The sequence below is a fragment of the Pseudomyrmex gracilis genome, unplaced genomic scaffold, assembly GCF_002006095.1.
Source record: "Pseudomyrmex gracilis isolate BER0280 unplaced genomic scaffold, ASM200609v1 scaffold_177, whole genome shotgun sequence".
NCBI classification, from domain to species: Eukaryota; Metazoa; Arthropoda; class Insecta; order Hymenoptera; family Formicidae; genus Pseudomyrmex; species Pseudomyrmex gracilis.
The window spans coordinates 293763-315612 of NW_018020761.1; the positions used below are offsets into that span (position 1 = coordinate 293763).

General features: G+C 37.2%; 1 protein-coding gene and 1 long non-coding RNA gene across 3 annotated transcripts; one reads left to right on the forward strand and one right to left on the reverse strand.

The window, feature by feature from the left end:
* The first annotated feature begins 72 nt into the window (after nt 1-72).
* LOC109857878 (transcription cofactor vestigial-like protein 4) lies at nt 73-15915 on the forward strand. 2 transcript variants are annotated; one of them, XM_020434640.1, is made up of 5 exons: nt 73-298; nt 5154-5448; nt 12293-12439; nt 13557-13760; nt 14151-15915. In XM_020434640.1, exons 2-5 carry the CDS (start codon nt 5391-5393, stop codon nt 14237-14239), a joined length of 498 nt encoding a protein of 165 aa, XP_020290229.1. In that variant the 5' UTR covers nt 73-298; nt 5154-5390; the 3' UTR covers nt 14240-15915. The 2 variants fall into 2 exon arrangements, with proteins under 2 accessions (XP_020290229.1, XP_020290230.1); XM_020434641.1 differs by lacking the exon at nt 73-298 and adding an exon at nt 717-1070.
* LOC109857879 lies at nt 12400-14142 on the reverse strand. The gene is made up of 3 exons (XR_002250551.1): nt 14021-14142; nt 12978-13162; nt 12400-12474 (listed from the first exon to the last, which is right to left on the reverse strand). It is a non-coding gene; the product is annotated as an uncharacterized LOC109857879 (long non-coding RNA).
* Nucleotides 15916-21850: the final 5935 nt, after the last annotated feature.

Genomic DNA, 21850 nt, shown 5'->3' on the forward strand with positions numbered 1-21850 from the left:
TGTGCGGTCGGTTAGGCGATGGAGAATGCGGGGGTGAGATAGGCAGGAGGGGAGGGGGGGCGGATAGCCGAGGTCTGTCTGTCGTGTCAAACAGGCCGTGCCGCGCGCGTCCACCCGCCCGCATACCATTAGATTTTCGTCGTTTTCAATGAAAACGGGACCGTGATCGCGGCACGACGCGTCGGTCACAAGCGTGCCGATCAGTTGACGTCGCGTTTATCCGAGTGTCAACACGGAACGGAGGAGTGTCGCGACGTGAATCGTACGCGATCCGGCTTTGCGATCAAGTCTAGTGCGGGTGAGTAAAACATAAAACACACACGTACATATTTAATGTATACATACATGTATATATATATATATATGTATATATATATGTATATATATATATATATATACATACACATGTATATATCATGAATATAATGTATATACACACATATGCGTAATATAAATCTACGTAGGTGAAATATAAAACTCCGATGAGATATACAACGTGTCGGCGCGGTTTCTCTCAAAAAACTACCGTATTCTTCGCGCGCTACTTTTTTTCGTTGTAGTTTTTTTTTTTTTTTTTTTTTTTTTTTTTATTCTTTTACGCTTCGCCGCATTCCTCTATTGATTCCTCGCGAACGTCGAGAGACGCGCGCCGTGCGGCGGCGCCGACGAACGAAGTAGCGCGCCCGTCGTCATATCGTTCGCACGACGGGATTTCATTTGTGACATTTAAATAAAAAAATCGGAGCGATTTCTCGGTTTTTCATAGACAAAAATACGGAGCGCGAGACAGATTCCCCTCCGCATGAGAGGAGAAATTTCTGTGACACCGATATAAAACGCACCGAGAATTCGCGCGCGCCTCTTTCGGCGAGAAATTTTGCAGCAGGTATACTTGTTTGTCGTGACGATTTGAAAACAAAAAATCACGACGAAGGAATTCCGAGGACGACGAGCGTGTGAACTGACATTTTGTTCTTGTTCGGAATTTTGCGGTAAATTCACATTGCGGCGTTTCACGTTCACGTTCGAGCTGACGTTCGAGGACTATTGTCGATGATTGATATCGACAGGTATACACTTATCATTGTTTCGAGAATAAGCTGCTTTGCGCAAATCTGTTTGCATAACTTTGAAACGTTCGGGCGCGCGTTAATTCTCCCGCGTTAAAAATCTCAATTTCACAAAAGCGTTATTTGCGCTGTTATATACACACATATACACTATTGTACATATATGCGTGTTTATCTTCATATTCGAGATATCGGAAAAGATATTTGCGAAGTAATGATATTGCGAATTTACGACTGAGATGCGCATTCCGCGGTGTTGGAATTTCACCGCGCGGAATTCGCGCACTCGTCTTATCAGCGCACACGTTTTTCGATAATTCGTTTTTCGAAGTTCGTTTAATTCGCCGAAACCGATATCACCTCGAATAAGTTCGGATTTTTACGCCAAAACGATTCTCATATTTTTTATTCGCGACACAACATACACATTGGGCGTTGATATCGCATCCGCGGCGCGGTTTTCGATTATTTTCTCTGCTTCTATTATTCTCCGTTTTTTGTATTCGAAACTGCGCGCTGCACCTGCTCCGTTTTTTAAACGCGTAAAGAGTAGAAAGTGCACGGGCGACGCGGAGAAATCTATAGAAGATTGAGAACTTATGAAAACCGCGGTCTTTGTTTTCAAACAAATACTGAACTTTTCTTGTTAGAGAGCCTTACAGAAAAAGTATTGAATCAATTACAACTTGTGTAAAGAAATTTTCACAAAGAAATTTTTCTAAAGATTTTATATATATATATGATAAAAATGATAAAAATAAAAATACAGATTTTATATGTAACTATATATTTGTAATTTAATAATTTTGTACTCTTTGTTGTATATTTTTCATTACACAATAAATATTTTTCTTTCTCATACACACACACGTACACATAGTAAAAACAAACGCGTATATATGCGATATAAAAACAATAAAATGCAAAATTATCATGAAACGTATGTGATAGTTTGTATATTTTCACGTTTTTTGATAAAATAAAATATTCGATTTTCTAACATGTTCAGACAAACAAAAAAGTTAATATAGCAATTGACGTTTGTGTTTGCGCGTAAAAGTTTGACGGAACTCGCTCGCGTTTGGAATTCCATTGAGTGCGTCGAACTTTTTTCACGTGCGTCTATCTTTGTTTGAAAGAATAAGTGTTGTGGAATATGATATTGATAATTAGCTACAATACGTAGGATAATTAGCTACAAGAAATAGGCCGAGTGACTATTCTTTTAGACGTGTCGGATAAGTTTCTTTTTCCGAGCAACATGTTTTGAATTTCTGTTCTCCCGGCATTCTTGGAATTTCTGAATAAACGCTGGTATTTCTTTACCATTCCGTTCTCTCGGAAACATTAAAGTTCTCAACACATTTGTAAAGAGATTGTCTTACTTAAATTTTTTTTTAAGTATCTTTGTAATTATGATCTGTGTCACGTATAAATAGAGTAGTATACGTAATTCTCACTTGTGGACGATATTTTTTCGCAGATTCGTCAACGCTAATATGAGAAATCTCGATCGGCTGTTTCGAGCTCTCGAGCTCCGCAGTCGCGTGTATAATCGCCCGCATACCACGTGCTATTCAGTGCGTATATATATGTATGTGTGTATAGACGTTATATATATGTGTGTGTGTATATACAAGATGTACAGCTCCACCGCGGACTCACAGTCGATCTTCTTTTAGAAAAAAAACTTTTAAACGAGATATACACATTTACTTTATAAATATTTTAATATTTTTTTAATATTGAATATTTTTTCACAAATTCAATCTGTTTCATCTAGAACTACATTTCTGTGTGTTATTGTATTAAAGAAAAGAATTCGAAAGATTGGATTGAATTTTTTTACCGTGAATATAGCAGTGAAATGTAGAAATAAAGAATTTTCTAATATTCGTCTCTAAATGTCATCTTTAAATGTATAAGTTTATACCTACTCGTCAGATAAACAAGTGGAACAAAAGTTTATTACGTATTCACACTTTCTCGACGCAAGACAATTTTCTTCATTTTCTAAATCGAATTTTATATAAATTTGACGCTTGTTAAATAATCTGCGATAACACACAAATCTTGTGACCATGTGAATTTTTTAATATCTTTTTTTATACTCTTCGATAGAAAGAGACTTCTTGAATATGTGATTCGGTCGAACCTTCAATAACATATCGCGTGGGAATCCGTTTGATCGAGTGGTTCGATCGCGTGCGTAACGTTAGTTCAGAGGTGTGAAGATTCACCGTTCTCTCTCTCTCTCTCTCTCTCTTTCTCTGTAGATTACACACCGTTAATTCGACTCTTCTCTCGATAATCGAATTAAAAACGGACATTGTAAGGTTTTCTGACAACAGCAATTCAAATGAATATCTAAATTACATACACAATTGTGTGAACAAGCATCTTCTCTCTTCTATTCTTCTGACAATTAAAATTCTTTAATTTAAAAAATTCTAAATTTGCGAGTAAACAATAAAAGAATTATATTTCGCGGATCTAAATTTTACCTCGACTGCTATTTTAATTGGCGTTCTGGCACACGGAATCTTAATTTACAAACGCGCATTATTTCGAACATGTAATGATGTCACATGGAACTTTCGCGCGATGCATTTTATTTGGACCGTCCTTTCGTTTAAATAACACGGTGACTGACAACGCGTGATTCATAAAGGCCTTTTACACTGTGCACTAACTCATAAAACGAGGAGGAAGAGGCACGGCCGAGAAACGGCACGCCTTTGTAAACCAGATTTATTCTCGGCTTTATCTCGTCGCTTTATCTTGCGAGGAACTCGACAAATATGACAACACATGCGGAATCGGGCGGTGCTTGCAGAAATTCCTGCGAAAATTCTTTTTAACCTAACAAGCAAACAAGCGCTCAAAATCTTGAAGAAAAGACACGCTAATACGATATATTGTATTAAGTTTACGTTTGAAGAAACAAATGATTAACAAGTTGTGAATTTTTGCGCGTGGTTTCCGGCTCGGTTGACTGCGTTCGTACGTTCATTTTTACACCGGCGCTTCGTCGACATTTTCAGCTCGCTTTGTCTCAAGGATTAAGAACAGCCCGATGAAGTTGCGAATGTCTGATCTTTACAATCATAGAAATTCACTTCTCACTATTCCGAAATTTTATGGATGTTTTAAATCTTTTTTTTTTTTAACGTTTTTGAGCGAAACAAAACATCGTCTTAATGTTTAACGAAGAATTATTGAAAATTAACAAAAAGTATTTGAACAAATTAAAAACGAAGAAAAACAAATTTGTTTTGTTTCCACACTGACTTGTGAGAAAAAAGTCTATCTTCTGAAAAACATTTTCTGAGATAAGTCTAATAGCTAAAATATCGGACACAAAATGTCATAAACGGAGCGGAAGAGCGACGGATAAAAGGATGTTTATATTGTTATGATAAAATTGTGATGTCGAGCATATATACACGGTAGTGTTGTGAGAAGTGGGAAAGGCATGCGAGAGGAAGAGATGGAGGAGACCGCGATGCACAAGTAGCAATGGGTTCAAATCGGCGACAATCATTGGATTTTGTTCTACAAAGTTGTTGAGCGCATACAATACTTTTATTAATTTTTAAACACCTGACTGGCTTAATTTAAAAACTATCAGTCGTAATGTTTATTTTGATGACAATATGATAATATTATTGCAGAGAGAAAGAAATCTCTCTCAGTTTTAAATTTCTAAAAATATTTTATAAGAAGATATTTCATGTCATCATACAAACTTTATTTACATAATATTCGATATTTGTGTATGTTATTCGATATGTGTGTGTTTGCGTGCGATTAACGCAATCGATAAGTCGGTCAATCAGCAATAATCCAGCGTGTCGGTCCCATCGCTAGATATGTGGCGAGAGAAGAGGCCCCGCGAGAGAAACGCGGGGGTGGGGAGTCTGCGTAAGGACGGGGGGATTGGGTGGGAGGAGAGGACGGTAAGGGGTCCGCATTCCACAGACAATGTCACGTTTTTTAATCCTCGGTTTACTTTATTTGCGCCGCCTTCGGACTGCGAGAAAGGCCCAAACAGTTAAAGTTTCGACTTCTGTCCCTATACAGAGCACCTCATTCCGTGACGTGGAAACAAAGCGGAACGAGAAAACAACGTGTTCTTGAGGACGAAGGAGACACAGCACCGTGAGGAAGAAGGGTTTAGAATTTGCGAACCGGTCTCAAAGTGCGCGTAAATATTGCGTGAGGTGCGATAGTGCAGAAGAGGAAGCTAAAAGGAAGAAAGAAAGGAAGGGAGGAGGAAGAGAAGTTAGGGCGGACGAAATAAACGGGAGGAGCGAAGATATGTCCGCCGTCGAGAGTGCCTTGGACGTCCTCTCCAGAGCAGCGACAATGGTGCAAGGTCAGTTTATTATACCTTTTGGAATTCCTTCTCGTGATTGTTTAGATCGATCGGAATTCCTGACCATCGGTACATGTTTTTTTTTTTTAATAAAAATATAATTTTTTTCTTCCAATAAAATTTTGTACACTTTTTTATATGGCCTATATGAGTACTTGGAAAGTAAACTAGATAGCAGACCAGATATATGTGAGGCGATTGATGAGTATCCCAAACGACGCTCAGATAGCGAAAGTGTCACATTGCCGTTATCAAGTTTTATTCTTCAAAAAAATAAATATCAAACGCTGGCTCATTATCGCACACAGTGTTTGTGTGACAACTCGCCAAAGTATTTAGCTATTTCGGCATCGATGACTTCATTGTTGCTTGAAAATTTCTTTCAACTGAGCTATTTTTTTTTTTTGGATTCGGAAATAAAAAATAGAAATTGCTCACATCTGGCGAATAAAACGGGTTCGATTCAAAGCCCAACTTGTAGGTTTTGGTCGTTGTTGAACGGTTGAAGCGTGAGCTGTTGCATTGTGTCAAAAATCACTGAGGGCGTTTCTATTTCGGCGAGCTATTTTGTCACACACAAACATACGATAATGAGCCAGCCAGATGGACATTTGTTCTTGCAAAGAATGAAACCTGTCAACGATAAGTCAGACAATGTCAGACGCTGTCGTTTATTTAAACGTGTCGTTTCGGATACTTATCAATCGCTTCTCGCTAATTATGAAAATGCGGCATATATGAAGACGTAACTCAACACGATGAAACGTGATCGAATTCGCGCGGAATGCGCAGACTTCAGAAACAGCTACTTGACATGCTGTCGACACATTCCACGCATAATCTATTTAATAGTCATTCTACATTTCGCGCACGTGTGTGCACACGATGGCGTTAACCAGACTCTTTCGTATGCAAGATGTAGTGTATCGCCGCAGGTATATCACTATTATTATCGCAGGTGCCGCGAGTCATAATGCAATGCGCCATTACCTGACATAAATCCACGATCATAACACACTGTGTTACAATCTCGATATCCATGCCAGTCGTTTTTACGCGGAATCGATCGTACGATCGCGGGTGAGCAATCGCATTCTTCGCTTTGTATTCAATTATCTCTCTTACGAAATCGGGCTTGCGGTATCGATTCAAATACTTTTGCGCAATTATTAAAAAAAAATAAATAAATAAATAAGCGCAACGCCATTGTACAAAGGCAGTAAAATTATATAATTGATGACGACTCTTAAGTTTCAAACCAACAACGCGAAATTTAAACGATCATGAGAGCCTTACACGCTGGATGTTTATTGCGGAACAAATATATATATATGTATATATTTGTTTCTTTTTGTGTAAATGTTTACACGTGAGTTTTGATTGAAATTTCAATTCCTAAATTCATATAGAATGCTATATTTGCATCGTCTATATATGAGAAATCCCCGTTCACCTTTCTAATCAACTTAAAATATTGCGAAAAAAACTCCTCGGCCAGAAATCGAACCTGGAATCTCCGGCTATCCGTACCATAAAATTATATATAATTAAAAAAATTTTCAATAATATTTGAATATATATTTTCTAAAGAAACACAAGATTGCTTGTAAAACAATAGCGATATTAAAAAGATAGATTAAATAATTATATTTTTGGTCATTTTTCGTTACTTCTTTGTGACACTTATAAAACCTCAACAACGCAATTATCTTTTTTTTCAATATAATTACCTGGTTTAAAATATATAAATACATAAAAACACGGCTTGTATCGGGAACTATATTTTCTGTTGATTTTAACTTATAAAACAATTAAATAACTAATATATGTGTGTGTATTTATTTTTAATATTTATATTTATTTTCTTAAATATGTTAACTCTTTAACAACATTAAGATATAATAGGCCGTTTATTGGTGGAGCAGTTGTAGGGTGTTAATAATGAGTTTAATCCTAATCCCATTTAAATACACGTGATGAATAGTATATCCACCATCTCGAAATGTCACAACGGATTTCGCATAGTCGCCGTTTATATAGTCGCTATTCCAAGTACTGTAGATTAACTACACGTGATGCAACCTCAAGTAGCGTGCATTTGCTGATCTTGAGTTTTTATTCTTCGAACGGAGCGAATGTTCTTCATTTCTTCATGCATCAATGCATTTTATTCAAAAAGGATCAAACAAATTGCCGCATTGACAGCTTAATTCTCTATTGTATTTTGCTTTCAATATTGGTTCAATTGAGCAAGAAAATACCGACGTAATCAATTTTACTACAATTGGGTACTTCTAGCAGTTTTCGTACAATTGAAACCACGGGAGCAATCGTGAAGTAAATCACGGTATTTTAATTTGCACATTTTATTGTTATATAATTTATGCACAATAATATAATATTTTGTTAATACGTACACAAATCTGAATTAATATTACTGGTCTTCAGTTTTTTTATTTTTATTTGCAAATGTTTTTGAGGAACAGAAATTTTACTCCCGTAAAAATTTTTACAACCGAGATAGTTTTTTCGTGTAATAAAATAGCTAGTATCTGAGAATGCTGCAAACTTCGAGTCAATGGGCTTTCGTGTGTATGGCTTACGTGTGGTAGTATACGGATAACGAAAGGGTTAAAATAAGCGCTGTGCGCGGCGCTATCAACTGCACAACGCATTCGCGCATGCAGCGCATCGATGCGTCGCGTCAGTTGCATCTGCGTTGCATATACAGGGTTGCGCAGAATTATCGCTCGTCCTACGCGACAAATTCACATATATACGAGTTTCAATTCATGCAAAGTCGAGAGTTTTCCCTAACGAAATTACATTGTCGTATCTTAAATCGCTTAACGATCGCAACATTTCGCGCGCGCACGAGAAGAAATTTGAAAATATATTTACACATCTCTTCTCTCTGCCTTACAGTTCAAAATAATCTTCATATTTTATTTCGCACGTATATTGGTTGCAGAATTTAATTGTATATATGCGCGACTGTAGTTACGAATACAATTTCGTGTAAGAGTGGCTCCTAATAAAATTGCAAGAGAGAAAACGTTGACCAGCCGCGGTTGTCACAACGCATTTTTACAACTTTCGCAACACATGCATGCGAATTTTGTGTCTCTTGACACACCCTGTGTGTATCGACTCTACCTGCGAAAGAGAGACAGAGGAAGAGATCTCACGGGGCGGCCGGGAGAAGGAGAAAGCGAGAAAAGAAGACGCGAGGAGAAGCGCTTGTATCTACTTCATAAATATACGCTTAATTCACGGTATATTCGTGCAAGATATCCCTTCGGTGATACACATGTCGTCGTGTCCTGTGCGTATACATCGCAGAACGGCGTGTGTGTGTGTGTGTGTGTGTACGAGGCAACTTCCATCGGCCCCACGTGGCGGGAGGGAGGAAGGGTGGCGGCGGGCGATGAGTCGAGAGAGGCAGCGAATGAATGAATGAATCTTAAGACAGTCGTGAGAGGGGCATTCACGAAACCGCGAGCGCGCCTCTTTGAGAGAAGACGCGCTTTTTGAAGACTTTCGCGGCTTCTCCACTTCATCATCGTCATTATTGTTGTTTGTCGTCGCTGTCGCACTTTTGTCGTCGTTCTCCGCATTGTGCGCATCGCGAGATCGTCCTCCTTCTCGAGAATTTGTGAACTTTTTTTCTCAGCGCTTCGCGAGTTTGTTCGTACGCACATCGCGTGTGCACACGACATCCCGTCGTGTCCTGAGTTTTGTGGTTTTCGCGATAACTTTTTTGGCACATTTTCGTCTGCTTCGTTTCTTTCTTCCATAACGCGCGTGTTTTTCGATAACGTGCTCTTTTTGCGGGTCGTACGACGATCGATAATTAGAAACGTGATTCTATGTACGTTCGGAAGGTAATAAAAATATCAGAAAAGAGAGAAGAGAGAAAACATCAGCTTGCTTTTCTTATTGTGGAAGAGAATATCTGAAGAAGAGAGATATTTCTACTGTGAAATTACAAACGTTTCTTCATTTTGATGACAAAAGTGTGTGATATTTGTTTGAAAAATGTATTCGAGGATCAATCCTTAAAAAAAATTCGTCAACGAATTGTCGCGCCGCTGGCCAAAAGGATAAACGGTATAAATGGTATCGTTCGAGAAACTTCGATCAAGATTTGCGCCGGAGCGACGCACGAATAACATTCGTTTCTCGCGAAAAGTGTTTCTTGCAAGATACAAACATATTCTGTGCACAGTGTTTTAAAGGCGTTTTTAGCAAATAATTGTCCGACGGGATAAAAACAAATTCATATTATCTCAAGCATTTATTTTATTTAGAAAATCACAACGAATCAAACTTTCGTCGAAGGTTTATGTTTCGTCGATTTGTTCAATTCGTTGCATATGTTGTAAAATTAAATGCAGAATGCGCTTATTGTACTGTGTGTTGTATTATTTCGATTCTGAGCACGTTTTGTGAATTGTGAAAAAAAAAGTCAACTAGATTCTCTCGACAAAAAGCAATAGTACGTTCGGTGAATATTGATATTTTTTTTCTCGGCGCGATCTTGCTCTGTCAAGTGTCCGTTTTGGTACACGCTTTCGTGATTGATGATCTCAAGGTCGGTAAAATGGAGATTCAATCCAAGAGACGGCATCTTTGGCAGCCATGGCTTAACATCAGTGATCTTCGACTACTTGCTCGCAAAGTGGAAGGTAACGTCACTTCGCGCGTAATGGAAAATACCGAGGATGTCTAAAATAAAATACAAGAGAAGACATTGCTCACTTGCTCTAAAATAATAAGTTCTGTGAGGAATTTTTTTGTCGCATTTTTTTTTTTTTTTTTTTTTTTTTACCGAATCTAGATGTCTTCTCGTGTGATCGGCGAAAAGATGACAAGATATTGTAGTATTGCAGTTGACTTACGTAACACTATCTGACAGGAAACTTCAAACTACCGGGAATGAATAGCATTTCATAAATGCCAGGCGTTCCAAGCGCGTCAAGTATTTCGGAGTCGTTAGAACATTAAGAGTTTTGGACACGACAAGAGTTTTAAGATAGACCGTAAAATCACATAAAAATCTCACATCCGTTTGAAGAATATTATCCGAAAAGAATTTTTACGATAAGATTCCGGTGAAAGAAAGTCGCGTGATGCGACGTAACTTGTTTAAGTTTACGAATTAAATTTATATAATCAGAAATTTTATGTGAATGGCCCGCGACTCGCGCACGAAAAATATCTTATCCGTTTTAATTTGAAGAGGCTTGGTATTAGTAGGAGAAAAATTGTGAGCCTCACAAAATGTTTGCTAGATAAGATGTAAAAACGAGGACAACTGGTTGAGGAATTATCAGACTACTCGGGGGTCGTCAAATTACTTAGAAATCGTTAAATCCGGAGATAAGAGTACGATACAGGCTCGTTCGTTAATTATCAACGGAACATATCGAGAAGTTAACTATCCTCGCGCGTTTCTCCCGTCCCGTCCCACCTCCTTCTTTGGTCCATTCATCTTTTCCCTGGTGTACGCGACTATAAACCAGTTTCACCGTCTTCCTGGCGATCCTCTCACGGCTATTAGGCACTTCCTGCCCGTCCTGGGAACCGAACTCGTTTTTATCACCCTCCTTCTTCGTCCTTCGTCTTCCTTAGTCTTCTCCTCTTCCTGTTCTCTCTCTCGCGATCGAAACGCGAAAAAGATCGTCGAATTGACTTTCCAACTTCAGATATATCTCGAATTGCTTTGCAATTTCGCAGATTTAGACCAATAAAGCCAGTCAGCATTCCGCGTCGAATTGTCTTAGTCTTCTCATAGGCGTATAAGAAATACACCTGATATCTCCAACCATAGACTGTACGGAACGTGTTCGCGTGCACAAAAAATTTGAGACATTTATTATCGATTGATATCGAAATGAACTAAATTCACAAGCAGACTGGTTTCTTTTTTCTTCTCGCGAATATATCACTAGATCTGTAGACGACGAGAGGGCAAAAAGGACAGGATTTTTGTATCATTGTGAAAACATTTCAAATTTGTAATAAGAAGCGACAAAAGCTACAAAAGCCATCGATGTTTGTTAAAATAAATTACAATAATCTAATAACGGATTATTTGCAAAAGTTTTCTTAATAGATGATCAAAAATATGTACATGATTGAAATATTCAAATAATCTGTTAGAGCATTTATTCATTAATTCACGAACACCGATGGCTTTCGCTTCTTTTGTCTTTAATTATTAATTGGATTCCACAATTTAAAAGAAGCATTATACTCTTAATCACTTCAAATTCCTACGGTGTAAATATTTAAAAATAGCCGTTAGTACGTATGGTATAGCCTTAATCTTAAATAGCTTGAATGCAGATAACTATAAAGCACGTTAAAGATACATAAAAAAAAAAAAAAAATACATTCCATGTTCGTTCTGTTTGTTTTCTTTCCTATTTGTTCTTTTTTTTATAATCGAAATTAGAAACATATGCTATCTTCATTTTCAGAAATAATTTTCTTTGTCATAAAATCTCCGAATCCGTTGTCAAAATATCTTGGTTTTTCCAAGAAGTTATTGTGAAAAAAAGAATCAGTTACTCGGAGCATTTTTTACTGGAGTGTGTACAAACGCCGGCACTGAGTCAATAGAGCAGAAATTTCCATCTACTTTTTTTACATTGTTAATATTTGAGTTAACAAATGAACGCGTTTGAATGTTACGTGTGCGAGATCTTTGAAATATGAAATATGAATGCATAAAAATTCACAAACTTTGACAATCATTGTAGTTATGTGTGATTTCATTGATAATTCTTGTTGACGATGTCTTTCTATTGACATTTTCGCTGTTTTCAACATATTACAGAGGAGAGACCAAAGGCGACGAATTTACATCGAAAGCCGAGTAGTGCGTGGCGCAAAGAACGCAGAAGAGATCCTATTCAAAGCGAAGCATTGGACATGTCGCATCACAGCAGACCAAGCGTCATCGTCTCTACATCGCCGCAGAACGGTGAGTAATCGCTAATCGATGTCGAAAACTCTCGTCTAAAAAAAAGAAATGTTAGATTATAAAACCTTCATGTTAGATCATAAAAGTTTAAAGAGGCAGAAATCTTAAAGTTCAAGCGATGACATATAAAAGATATAAAAGAACTTTTGTTGGACAAAAAGAAACAATTTTGCAAAAAACTTGAAGCGATCAAAAATACAAATATTTTTAAATTTAACTTTACATATTGACAATATCAAGTTTCATTATAAAGGGAGATCCTAGATATCTTTATTACATTATAAAAACTAATCAGAAGAGCTAAAAAAATTTATATGAATTTTTATCATATAAAATTTGCAAAAAATAACTTATATATTTTTCCCTTGGTAAAAAATAAATTGTCTTACAAAACTTTGATAAAGAACAATCTTATCATCGTTACATGTACCTGTAACGAAACGGTTTGTAAACAACAAATTTGTGATTAAATGTGCTCTCGAGTATCGTACATTTCACACACATTTTCTACTGTTCGCTAAATAAATGGTACCCTCACGTTGTAGAATTGTTAAGCGTCTCGCGTTTTCTCTCGGATCCCTATTGTCATACAGGGGTATTCTGTATTTTATGACAATGCATCGTCCGTTGCACCGGGATGCCGCAGATGCGACCACTTCTTTCAATAGAAATTTGCTGTTTATCCCGAACAACAATGGCATTCCATCGTACTTATAAGCTTCCCTGAGATAGAGAGAGAAAGAGAGAGAGAGAGAGAGAGAGAGAGAGAGAGAGAGAGAGAAAGAAAGAGAAAGAGAGAGAGAGAGAGAGAGAAATAAAATAAATTTTCATTAATTACAAATATCTAAATTTTGCGACACAAATAGATCTCTATTATTTTTTTCAAATTAATAAATTTTTATAAGCGTTTCTTTAAATAAAAGTAATTCATAAGTATTTTAATATTCAGAATTATTTCAAAGAAAAAAATGCTTAGCGTTTATTATAATTTTATCATAATAGAACTTGTTTTTTTTTTCGAAATTGCTTAAAATTAATTAACGCGAGATACAACAAAAATATAAATAAAAAATAAAATAATAAACAAAAAAAATTTGGAAAAAATGTTTTTTTCTAGGCAACACAAATGAGGACAAGGTTGTGAAGTCCACGTCGACGCGAGTATCCACTAACTCTTCGTCGAGGAGTACCGGATTTAGGACGCCCGGTGGTGCCAGCGATCCCGAGATCGAAGCGCACTTCAAACGATCACTCGGTCCGAAAAAATATGCTGCCGTTTTTAACGTTACTACCAATGACAAAGATACAAGTCCGAATAATGGTAAGTAATCGGTATTGAGAGAATTCAGCCTTGGCTGAAAAGAATTTTCGATGATTCATCAGCAGCCTAGCATTAACATAGAGTCCAAGCATTGGCTCACTGAATACGAAATATCGTTTTTGTAACAAATGATTTGAATGAAGAACAAAGTGCACGCTATTGAATCAACTTGATAAATTTTTAATAGTTACCTTAATAACTTTTTCTTTAAAAATGTTCGATATTTCGTAAACAATAACCAAATGAAACAGTGAACGAACCCAATTAATTTTGTTCCTCGGTGATATCCTTGGTTCCTTTGATGATATCCTCGATACTTGGATTAAGCCAGTGTAGATCTGGACTCGTTCCAGGCTGTGGACCAGCCTGTCTTATACGTTCTTTGCGCAGCTGACGCAGTTGACGATCACTTCGCGAAAGCGCTCGGCAAGGACTGGAAGCAGATTCAAGCGACGGTTCGAAAGAAGGAGTCCACATAACCACCGGACAAATTTGCCAGGAATCTTGTCGAAATCCTCATCGTCGTTTAATATTACCGCGTTACAACTCGTTCGGGGTTGAAATCGTTCCAGTCTCGCTCGCTATTTGTGTACTAGGTAATAAGTTATTGTCGTTAAGAGTTAACCGAATTCTCGCGTCTGCATTCGAAGAATCTGTATCGAAGCAAATAAAGTTAAGTGACTTAAACATACGCTGAAAATTGAACTGTCAGGCGGTACGTTCTCGTTAATATTCACGATTCGCTCTTTGTCTTCGAAGTAGTAGAACTTTATTGATGATTAAATTAAAAGTTAACGAAGTCAATATTTCAAGTAATAAACGCACGATAAAATAAGAAAAAAAAATAAAAAAAAAAAAAAAACAATTTAATCATATTATAAAAAATATTTGTTTGTATAAATTTGCTTATTATCAATCCTACGTGAAAATTATCTTTTTTTATGTATATAAAATTGAAAAAAATTTTTATTTGCGTTTAAAGCTTGTGGCATACACGATGTGGCATAACAATGTTCTTTTGCACATGCTAGATCGTACGAGAGCAATAGAATCGATCAATTGCGAATCTGGTATAGAGAAAAGCATTGTGTGCCGCGAACTCAGATTAATTTTGTTTTTATTTTTATTAAACATCTTTCTATACTTCGTAATTTCAATTTATATATTGTTTTTTTTGTTTGTTTAAATTCTAACTGTGTCGTACTTTGTCTTAATTTGTACGTACCGCATTGTATAAGGAGGATATCAAGTGTCCTTGATCTTCTCGCTTTTCAACTGGTCTCCTTGTCGTCGCTTTTTGAAACACGCGTGTAATAAGACGCCAGGAAGACTGCTACGCGCTGTATTTTGTACAGTAAATGCACGTTGAACGAATTTGATAGTGTTATTGTATATATAGGCACGTATTTCCTTAAATGCCATCGCCAGTCATTATCATATAGTTCCGAGTTGCGTACGAATATGAACTCTCTCTTATTTATTATAACATTTCACGTATTTCCTCGCAAAGTAATGTAAGTTTATTATGTTATTTACGTGAACGTGTGCGACAATATGTACACTCGCGAACGATGATGCGTCCCTTCCTAATAGAAACAAATACGATAATGCGAGTGCTATTTTGTAATTTGATCGCGTAAAATTTTTGTTTTTAGACGAATACCTGATATTTGCAGGTCATAATTATTTTATATTCGGAACAATTTTCTGAGATTTTTTTCAAGAAGAAACATCTAAATTAACATTTAGATGTATACAAGAAATTTTGTATGAAATGTCTCGCGTTATAATTGTAATAATATATTTTTACAAATTATATCGTTCATCTATAGATAATATAGCTATTTAAAAAGAGTTTAAAGAATTAAGACGCGCTTAATTGTTTTTTTTTTTTTTTTTTTTCAATTAGGGAGATTGGATCATTATCCGCGAGTATATTGTATAGCGTTTCTATTTCTTACGAATGAAGCTCGTAAGAGACACAGCTGATAACTTTAACACACGCATTAATTATAAACGCCATATATCACATCTTCATGGTCATAGTATCGTATTTGATAAAGACAAGATTCGTATACTGTAAAAATCAAACAGAAGAATGTGTAAAAAAATAATATCAGTGATAAACAAACAAGATAAAGAGAAAACCACGTTATATTCGCACAGGTGTATTAATTTCCGCCCAAATTTTTTTCCCGACTCCAAACACGATCGCACGACTGTACACGCAATGGTGAAATGAAGAAATGATCATGCCCCGCTTTCCGATAAGCTGCCGAATGCTAAGAAGAGTAGTACTGATTTCTAATGGTGCTAGGAAGTCCAGCGCATACCCCAGCACGCACAGAAGTCAGTACCTCTACCTTCTTATATGAGGGCATTTTTATATCACTTTTTCGAAATCGCAATAACGTTAACCGCGCTGCGCAAATCGACGAAGTTTTCAAGCAAAATTATCGCAAAAGGTCAAGAATTCGCGAATCTAATTATCGTTTATCTCACTTGCCTCAAATTTTCTGTAGTAGTTAATTCTGCAAATCTGATAGAGACAATGAGGAGAAAAACGTGGCTAAACATCGATATATCGCGATGCTGTCCCCGGGCGAACGAACGAACGTACGAACGATGTTATACGCGAGGTGGTGTTTATTCGTAGGTGGGCCCAGACGGATGGGACAGACTGTCCCAGGAGCGCTCGGATGGCTTCCTATATGCAGGCGGCCTGTTCACTTGCCGTAAAGCAAAGTGGTAACTTAATATTGGGGCTGAATATAAGTACGGTAATCCCATACCAGAGTGCAAAGTAAGTCTACACCTTGTATCCCGCCCGTCCTCCTCCTCCCGCCTCCCTCTCTCGTGTCCTCTCAGTCATCTCCGGACCCCCGTTTCCCTCTTACTGCGGGATACTTGGAGCGTAATAACGCGACGGGATACTAGATATCGGCTGTACTCTCCGTGCTAAGTGCAAATTGCCACTACCCTTTGTCTTCTATTCTAGTCTCACCCGCAGTCTCTTTTCATATTCATCCTCTCACTCCCTCCCCCTATGTGCGCGCAACGAGGATTTTATTGTGATTCGTCGTTTGACACCCGGTATACAGTTTGGCATACGGAAACAATCGCGTAATTGTGCGATGAACATATATAGAAATAATACGTATAACTATTGAAGTACTCTTTGCATTTCAAAAAATTGAATTCTATTTATGTGTAGCGGTTTGTGTGTCTCAATAGCAGATTCGGTATTTCGACGCACATTTAATATTTGTGTACATAGTAAAGAGAAACTGTTTAACTGATTTTATCTGATTTTTTTCTCAAAAAAAAAAAAATTATTAATACACAAGTAAGTTTTGTAAAGTGACAGCTGCTTGTTGTATGTTCCTGCGTGATAAATTACGTAATTATGCAAAAGACCATCTGTGCCGTTAAAACGAGTTGTTTCGTTTATTCCTTTATAGTCTTTAAGCGATTTTTAACGAAATGCGAGACAGGTGTCCTCAAAGTGCATCAGCCTTGAGGCTAAGGCCAACTACATTATCCATATCTACGGATCTCTTTATACATCTCTTTTACGCTCTGTTTATAGCGTCAACGACGCAAAGATTTTTATAATGATATACGTAAGATGCGCTGTAAGAAAGATTATATGACAGAGAAACCGCTGTAAACAAACTAGAAAAACATTTCGCTCAAAATAATTTTTAGATTTGTAGATTATTCGTTGTACTTTTGTAAAAACGTCGTTTGCTTGTAACAGAGTGAGCGCTATTATTCACCTCACTATTTTTTTTTTTTTTTTTTCTACTCACAGTCTAACTCGTATTTCGAGGGGTGTTGAGATAAAAGGGATGTATGCTTTCCAGAACGCGTCATAATTTATAATTAATCGGCGCGCACGCCGTATTTCCAGGACACGCAGCTGGAAATGGGCCAGTAGATCACATTAGAGCAGATGCTTGAGTAATAATTTTCCAACAATGCGCAGGTGTGCTCAAAATATCGGAAAGAAATATTGACCCTAAGGCTGTGAGGCAAATTCCAGGTACGTTTGTAGATTTTTTCAAAAATCTATACCTATATATATATATATATACATAATAGTTTTTTCAGTATGAGAAATGTCGAATGTGAAAACTATAATAAAAATTTTAAATGCACAAAAATCACTTGAAACATTTAAAAACCTTAAAACATTTGTAAACAATAAAAAGCACAAAAAATAAAAATCTTATTTTAGTTTATATTCTTCGCACACTACTAAATATTTTCTATCTTTCGTAAAACGTTCATGAGTTTTCAAAAATTCTGCAAATTGAAATAAACAGTTCAAAACTAATCTGATCTAAGTATCAACTCCATGAGAATGAGACACGGCTCCAAAATTTTTTTCTCGTGCTCATTTTGTGAGAAACTCAGAAACTACAACTTAATTATTTGCCAAACATTCTTATTTAAATCTACAACGTAAACATTTGTCAAACATTCTCTAAATCTACAACTTAAAAATTTGTCAAACATTCTTATTACTTACATCTACATTTTTCTCATAACACAAACACAATTCTCAAAAGAAAAAGAGAGAGATAGAGAAAGAGTAAATAAAATGTTTTAACAAAATTAACAAGTACTAAAATGATGTCTACAAGCAAGCAAAACAATTTCGAACTAATACAAAAGTAATATTGTCAAAGAAACCTAATATTTAATAAGTAACTGTACTTTTTTATATAGTTTTTTAACTTTATAATTTCTGCTATTACATTACATATATTACACATATTTATTTCACTGTGAATGGTAAAAAGTGTGAGAAAACGCAATTAAAAAAAGTACTAAACTTGTGATAAGTTTTTTCTGACACATTTCTCGAATGTTACAAAATAAAAATTCTGAACAGTCATTATCAATAAAGCAATAACTTTGTGTCTAGTAATTTTTACGTCTCGATTACAATTGAAAAGTTATATTCAAAAAATTATATTCAAATGCTTTTGAAAGATACTCTAAAAAATTTAATACAAACACTTTCTGGTTTGAAAATGTCGGAAAATCGATGTTGCGCACTTGGCAATGACTACGGAGTTATTATTTTGGGCACTTACGTGTCGAATGGAGGTGATCGATAAGCTTGTGTATCGGGAGCCGATCGCGTACTAAGTCTCTATCGTCTGCGGAGACGCGACACGTTACCATTTGTTTATTACAGGTCTCTCAGGCGTATCTCGTTTCGGAACCAGATCCGGCCGACCGCAGGCCGGCTTCGTTTTTCCGTTTACTTCTGTTACGTTACTCGCACGTACCGCGTCAACATCGATACGGAAAAAAAAAAAAAAAAAAACAAAATAAGGACAGAAAAAAAGGAAGTTGAAGGTGAGACTAAAATAGAAAGGAATATGTTTTTTACATAGATATCTAGAACACGTTGAGACTGAAAACATAAAAATGTTTTTGCATTAAAAGTCAATTTAGGAATATTTATAATAGAATTAGAAAAGAGAGCACACACACCGGAAACAGATGCGGTGAAGAGTAGCGCACGTCACGAATTGCTTCCCCTTCGCATCGAAATTCCCGATCAAGCCCACCTTCTCTGTACGCACATCGGGTTGTCCTGCTCGGACGCGTCGAGTCATCCTATCACCGAAACAGCCCCCTGATGTCGTAAATTCGGTCGATTACTATCCATGACTTCTTGACAAATAAGTTATATAATCCGTGATCTTTTGATTGCGATGTGTGGATCAACGTTATATTGATTGAATCTCTCTCTTTTCATGTCATTATCCTATTTTTCATCATGATCTTTTCTCTCTTAGTTTAATTGAAAGGAAAGATGGTAGCATCTTTCTTTATTACATTCTGACGTTCGAACAGATGCGCATTTTTGCACATCTTCCGAACTTCAATTACAATCAAATAAACAACAAGATCCAATTTTGGCCGCTTTTAAAGGTTTTCATTAAAAAAATCTGTTCTAAATCAAGCAAAAAGCAAAAGTAGTTTATAGATGAAAGAAAGCGAACGTTAAAACACAGCGAGATATACGAGAGTTTTAGAGCCTGACGTCACAGAAAGCGCGCGTGTCGCATACAAATTTTTCCTCGTACACGCGCGTTTTTTTTTTTTTTTTTACCGAGTCACGCCAATTCTACGAGTGGAAAAGTTCGCTGTCGTTTGCTATTTACGTGTAATCGATCTGCACGCGTCCCTTTCGTAATCCCATTACAGCGTCTGTAGCCCGCGCCATAGGCTTCGAGCGGGCATAACGATTGCGCAAATCCTTCCCGCGCCGGATAGTCCTTTCGAACACAGTCGAAGATTTATCTCGTAACAAAGGGAAACGTACATTATTGCAATAAACATTGAGTCTTAATTTTAGATTCAATCGTTTGCGATTTTTTCACGATTCTCATTACGAATATTAAATCAATATCTTGATTTTCGATTCTCTCGAGTCTTCAAATGTTTTGAACTGCATTAATATTTTTTTGTTACGCGTTTTTAGTTTTTTAATTTTATTTTATAGAACGCGATTTTAAAAACGTTCATTGATTTTTACAGTAAGCTTCTCTCACAAAATTCGACTTTGTTCCGGATATAAATAAATGTTTATTAAAATAAAATATTACTCTGCTCAAATAGAGAACATCGAAACATGGAATGTTCGCATTAAACAAGTTTATTCGGACCGCTGAAGCATTCAGAGAGATCGGCGTTGATTATATCTTCATTGAAAGCGACGCGTGGTTTGGAACGCGAACGATATTCGCGGGCTGATTCACCCTCCGATCCCATTCATTCTTACTGTTACTATACCTCGTGGCGGGAAAGCGCGCAGTCGCGTTCGTCCACGGAGGGTGCTTCGTTTCGTAAATTATTTCATCGTAGTTTCCACGAGTTTCAATTACAAATTCAACGAGAATTTAATCAAACAAATGTGCGCATCAAATTGGTGCACGTGTTACGTCAAATTTCAAAAGCTTCAGAATTGTGCGTATACGCATGTATGAAAAACGTTATGAAGAAAATTAATAAAAAATAATTTCTTAAATAAAACATGTACCGTGAATTTTCAACTTTTCAGTCTTTCAGCAGAAATGTTCGAGACACAATAATATAAAAAAACATTAAGAGTCACCTAAAAAATCCGGAAACACTCAGAAAAAAAACATAAAAGTCTAAAGAAGATATTTAAATTGTATTCAATTATTTGAGATATTTTTCAAAAATGTTCACACATATCTCTCCCTCTCTCTCTCTCAATTTTTTTCATTTTGCCGCGCGCGAAAGTCTCTTCACTTTTATCCGAAAACACAAAGTTTTGAGCGTGCAAACAGAACACGAATACAAAATACGAGTCAAAGTTAGTAACAATTCTTGAATTGGAGATTGCGATGTCAGCGTCACGCGAAATAAACGTTTCTTGATCTGGTTGTGCGAGAAGAACGCGACGATTCACCCGTTACACGCTTTTCCGCATTATGTTGCGCGCGGGAAAACGAATCCACCCGAATTGACGCGACGGTTTCAACGCGCGGCCGCTTGATAATCGGAAAACTCCGCTAACCGGAAGTGGCCGCGTCGCCGCCGGCCGGGAAAACACGCGGCGACGCGACACCGACGTGACTGTTCGTTTACGACAGCGCGAATACCTCGGACACGACTGATCGAGTGACCGAGGGGGTAGCATCGCGGGGTATACCCCTCTTCGTCACGCGAGAGAGCGCGCGCGCGCGCGCTCACTTGTACGTATATAGAATTGCGCGTGTGTCGGGGCGATATGTGTGAGTATTACTGCTCTACGTCGTCATACACCCGGAGGCTCGTCCCCCATGCGCTTCGAGAACGAGGCGGTCGAGGGAAGAGAAGTGCGCTACCGGAGAGTGTGGGGCCCCCCTCATCCCCCTCGCTTGCTCCCTCCGTCATACGACTTTCTTTCGCCGGTCTCTCTCTCTCTCTCTTTCTCTCCCTTACTCTCTTTCCATTCCGCTGCTCCCCTCGTAAGAGGCCCGTCTGTCCCCCTCCCTCAACCCCCTTGTGCACGCTCTCGTGTGCGTGAATCATGCATATCGATTTTCTTTCGTTAG

What these genes read in the sequence shown, in the direction of transcription:
- LOC109857878 (XM_020434640.1), top strand. Translation starts at nt 5,391, where the DNA reads ATGTCCGCCGTCGAGAGTGCCTTGGACGTCCTCTCCAGAGCAGCGACA. An exon ending in CTCTACATCGCCGCAGAACG is followed by an intron (nt 12,440 to 13,556) that starts GTGAGTAATCGC and finishes GTTTTTTTCTAG; the next exon opens with GCAACACAAATGAGGACAAG. An exon ending in AGATACAAGTCCGAATAATG is followed by an intron (nt 13,761 to 14,150) that starts GTAAGTAATCGG and finishes TTCTTTGCGCAG; the next exon opens with CTGACGCAGTTGACGATCAC.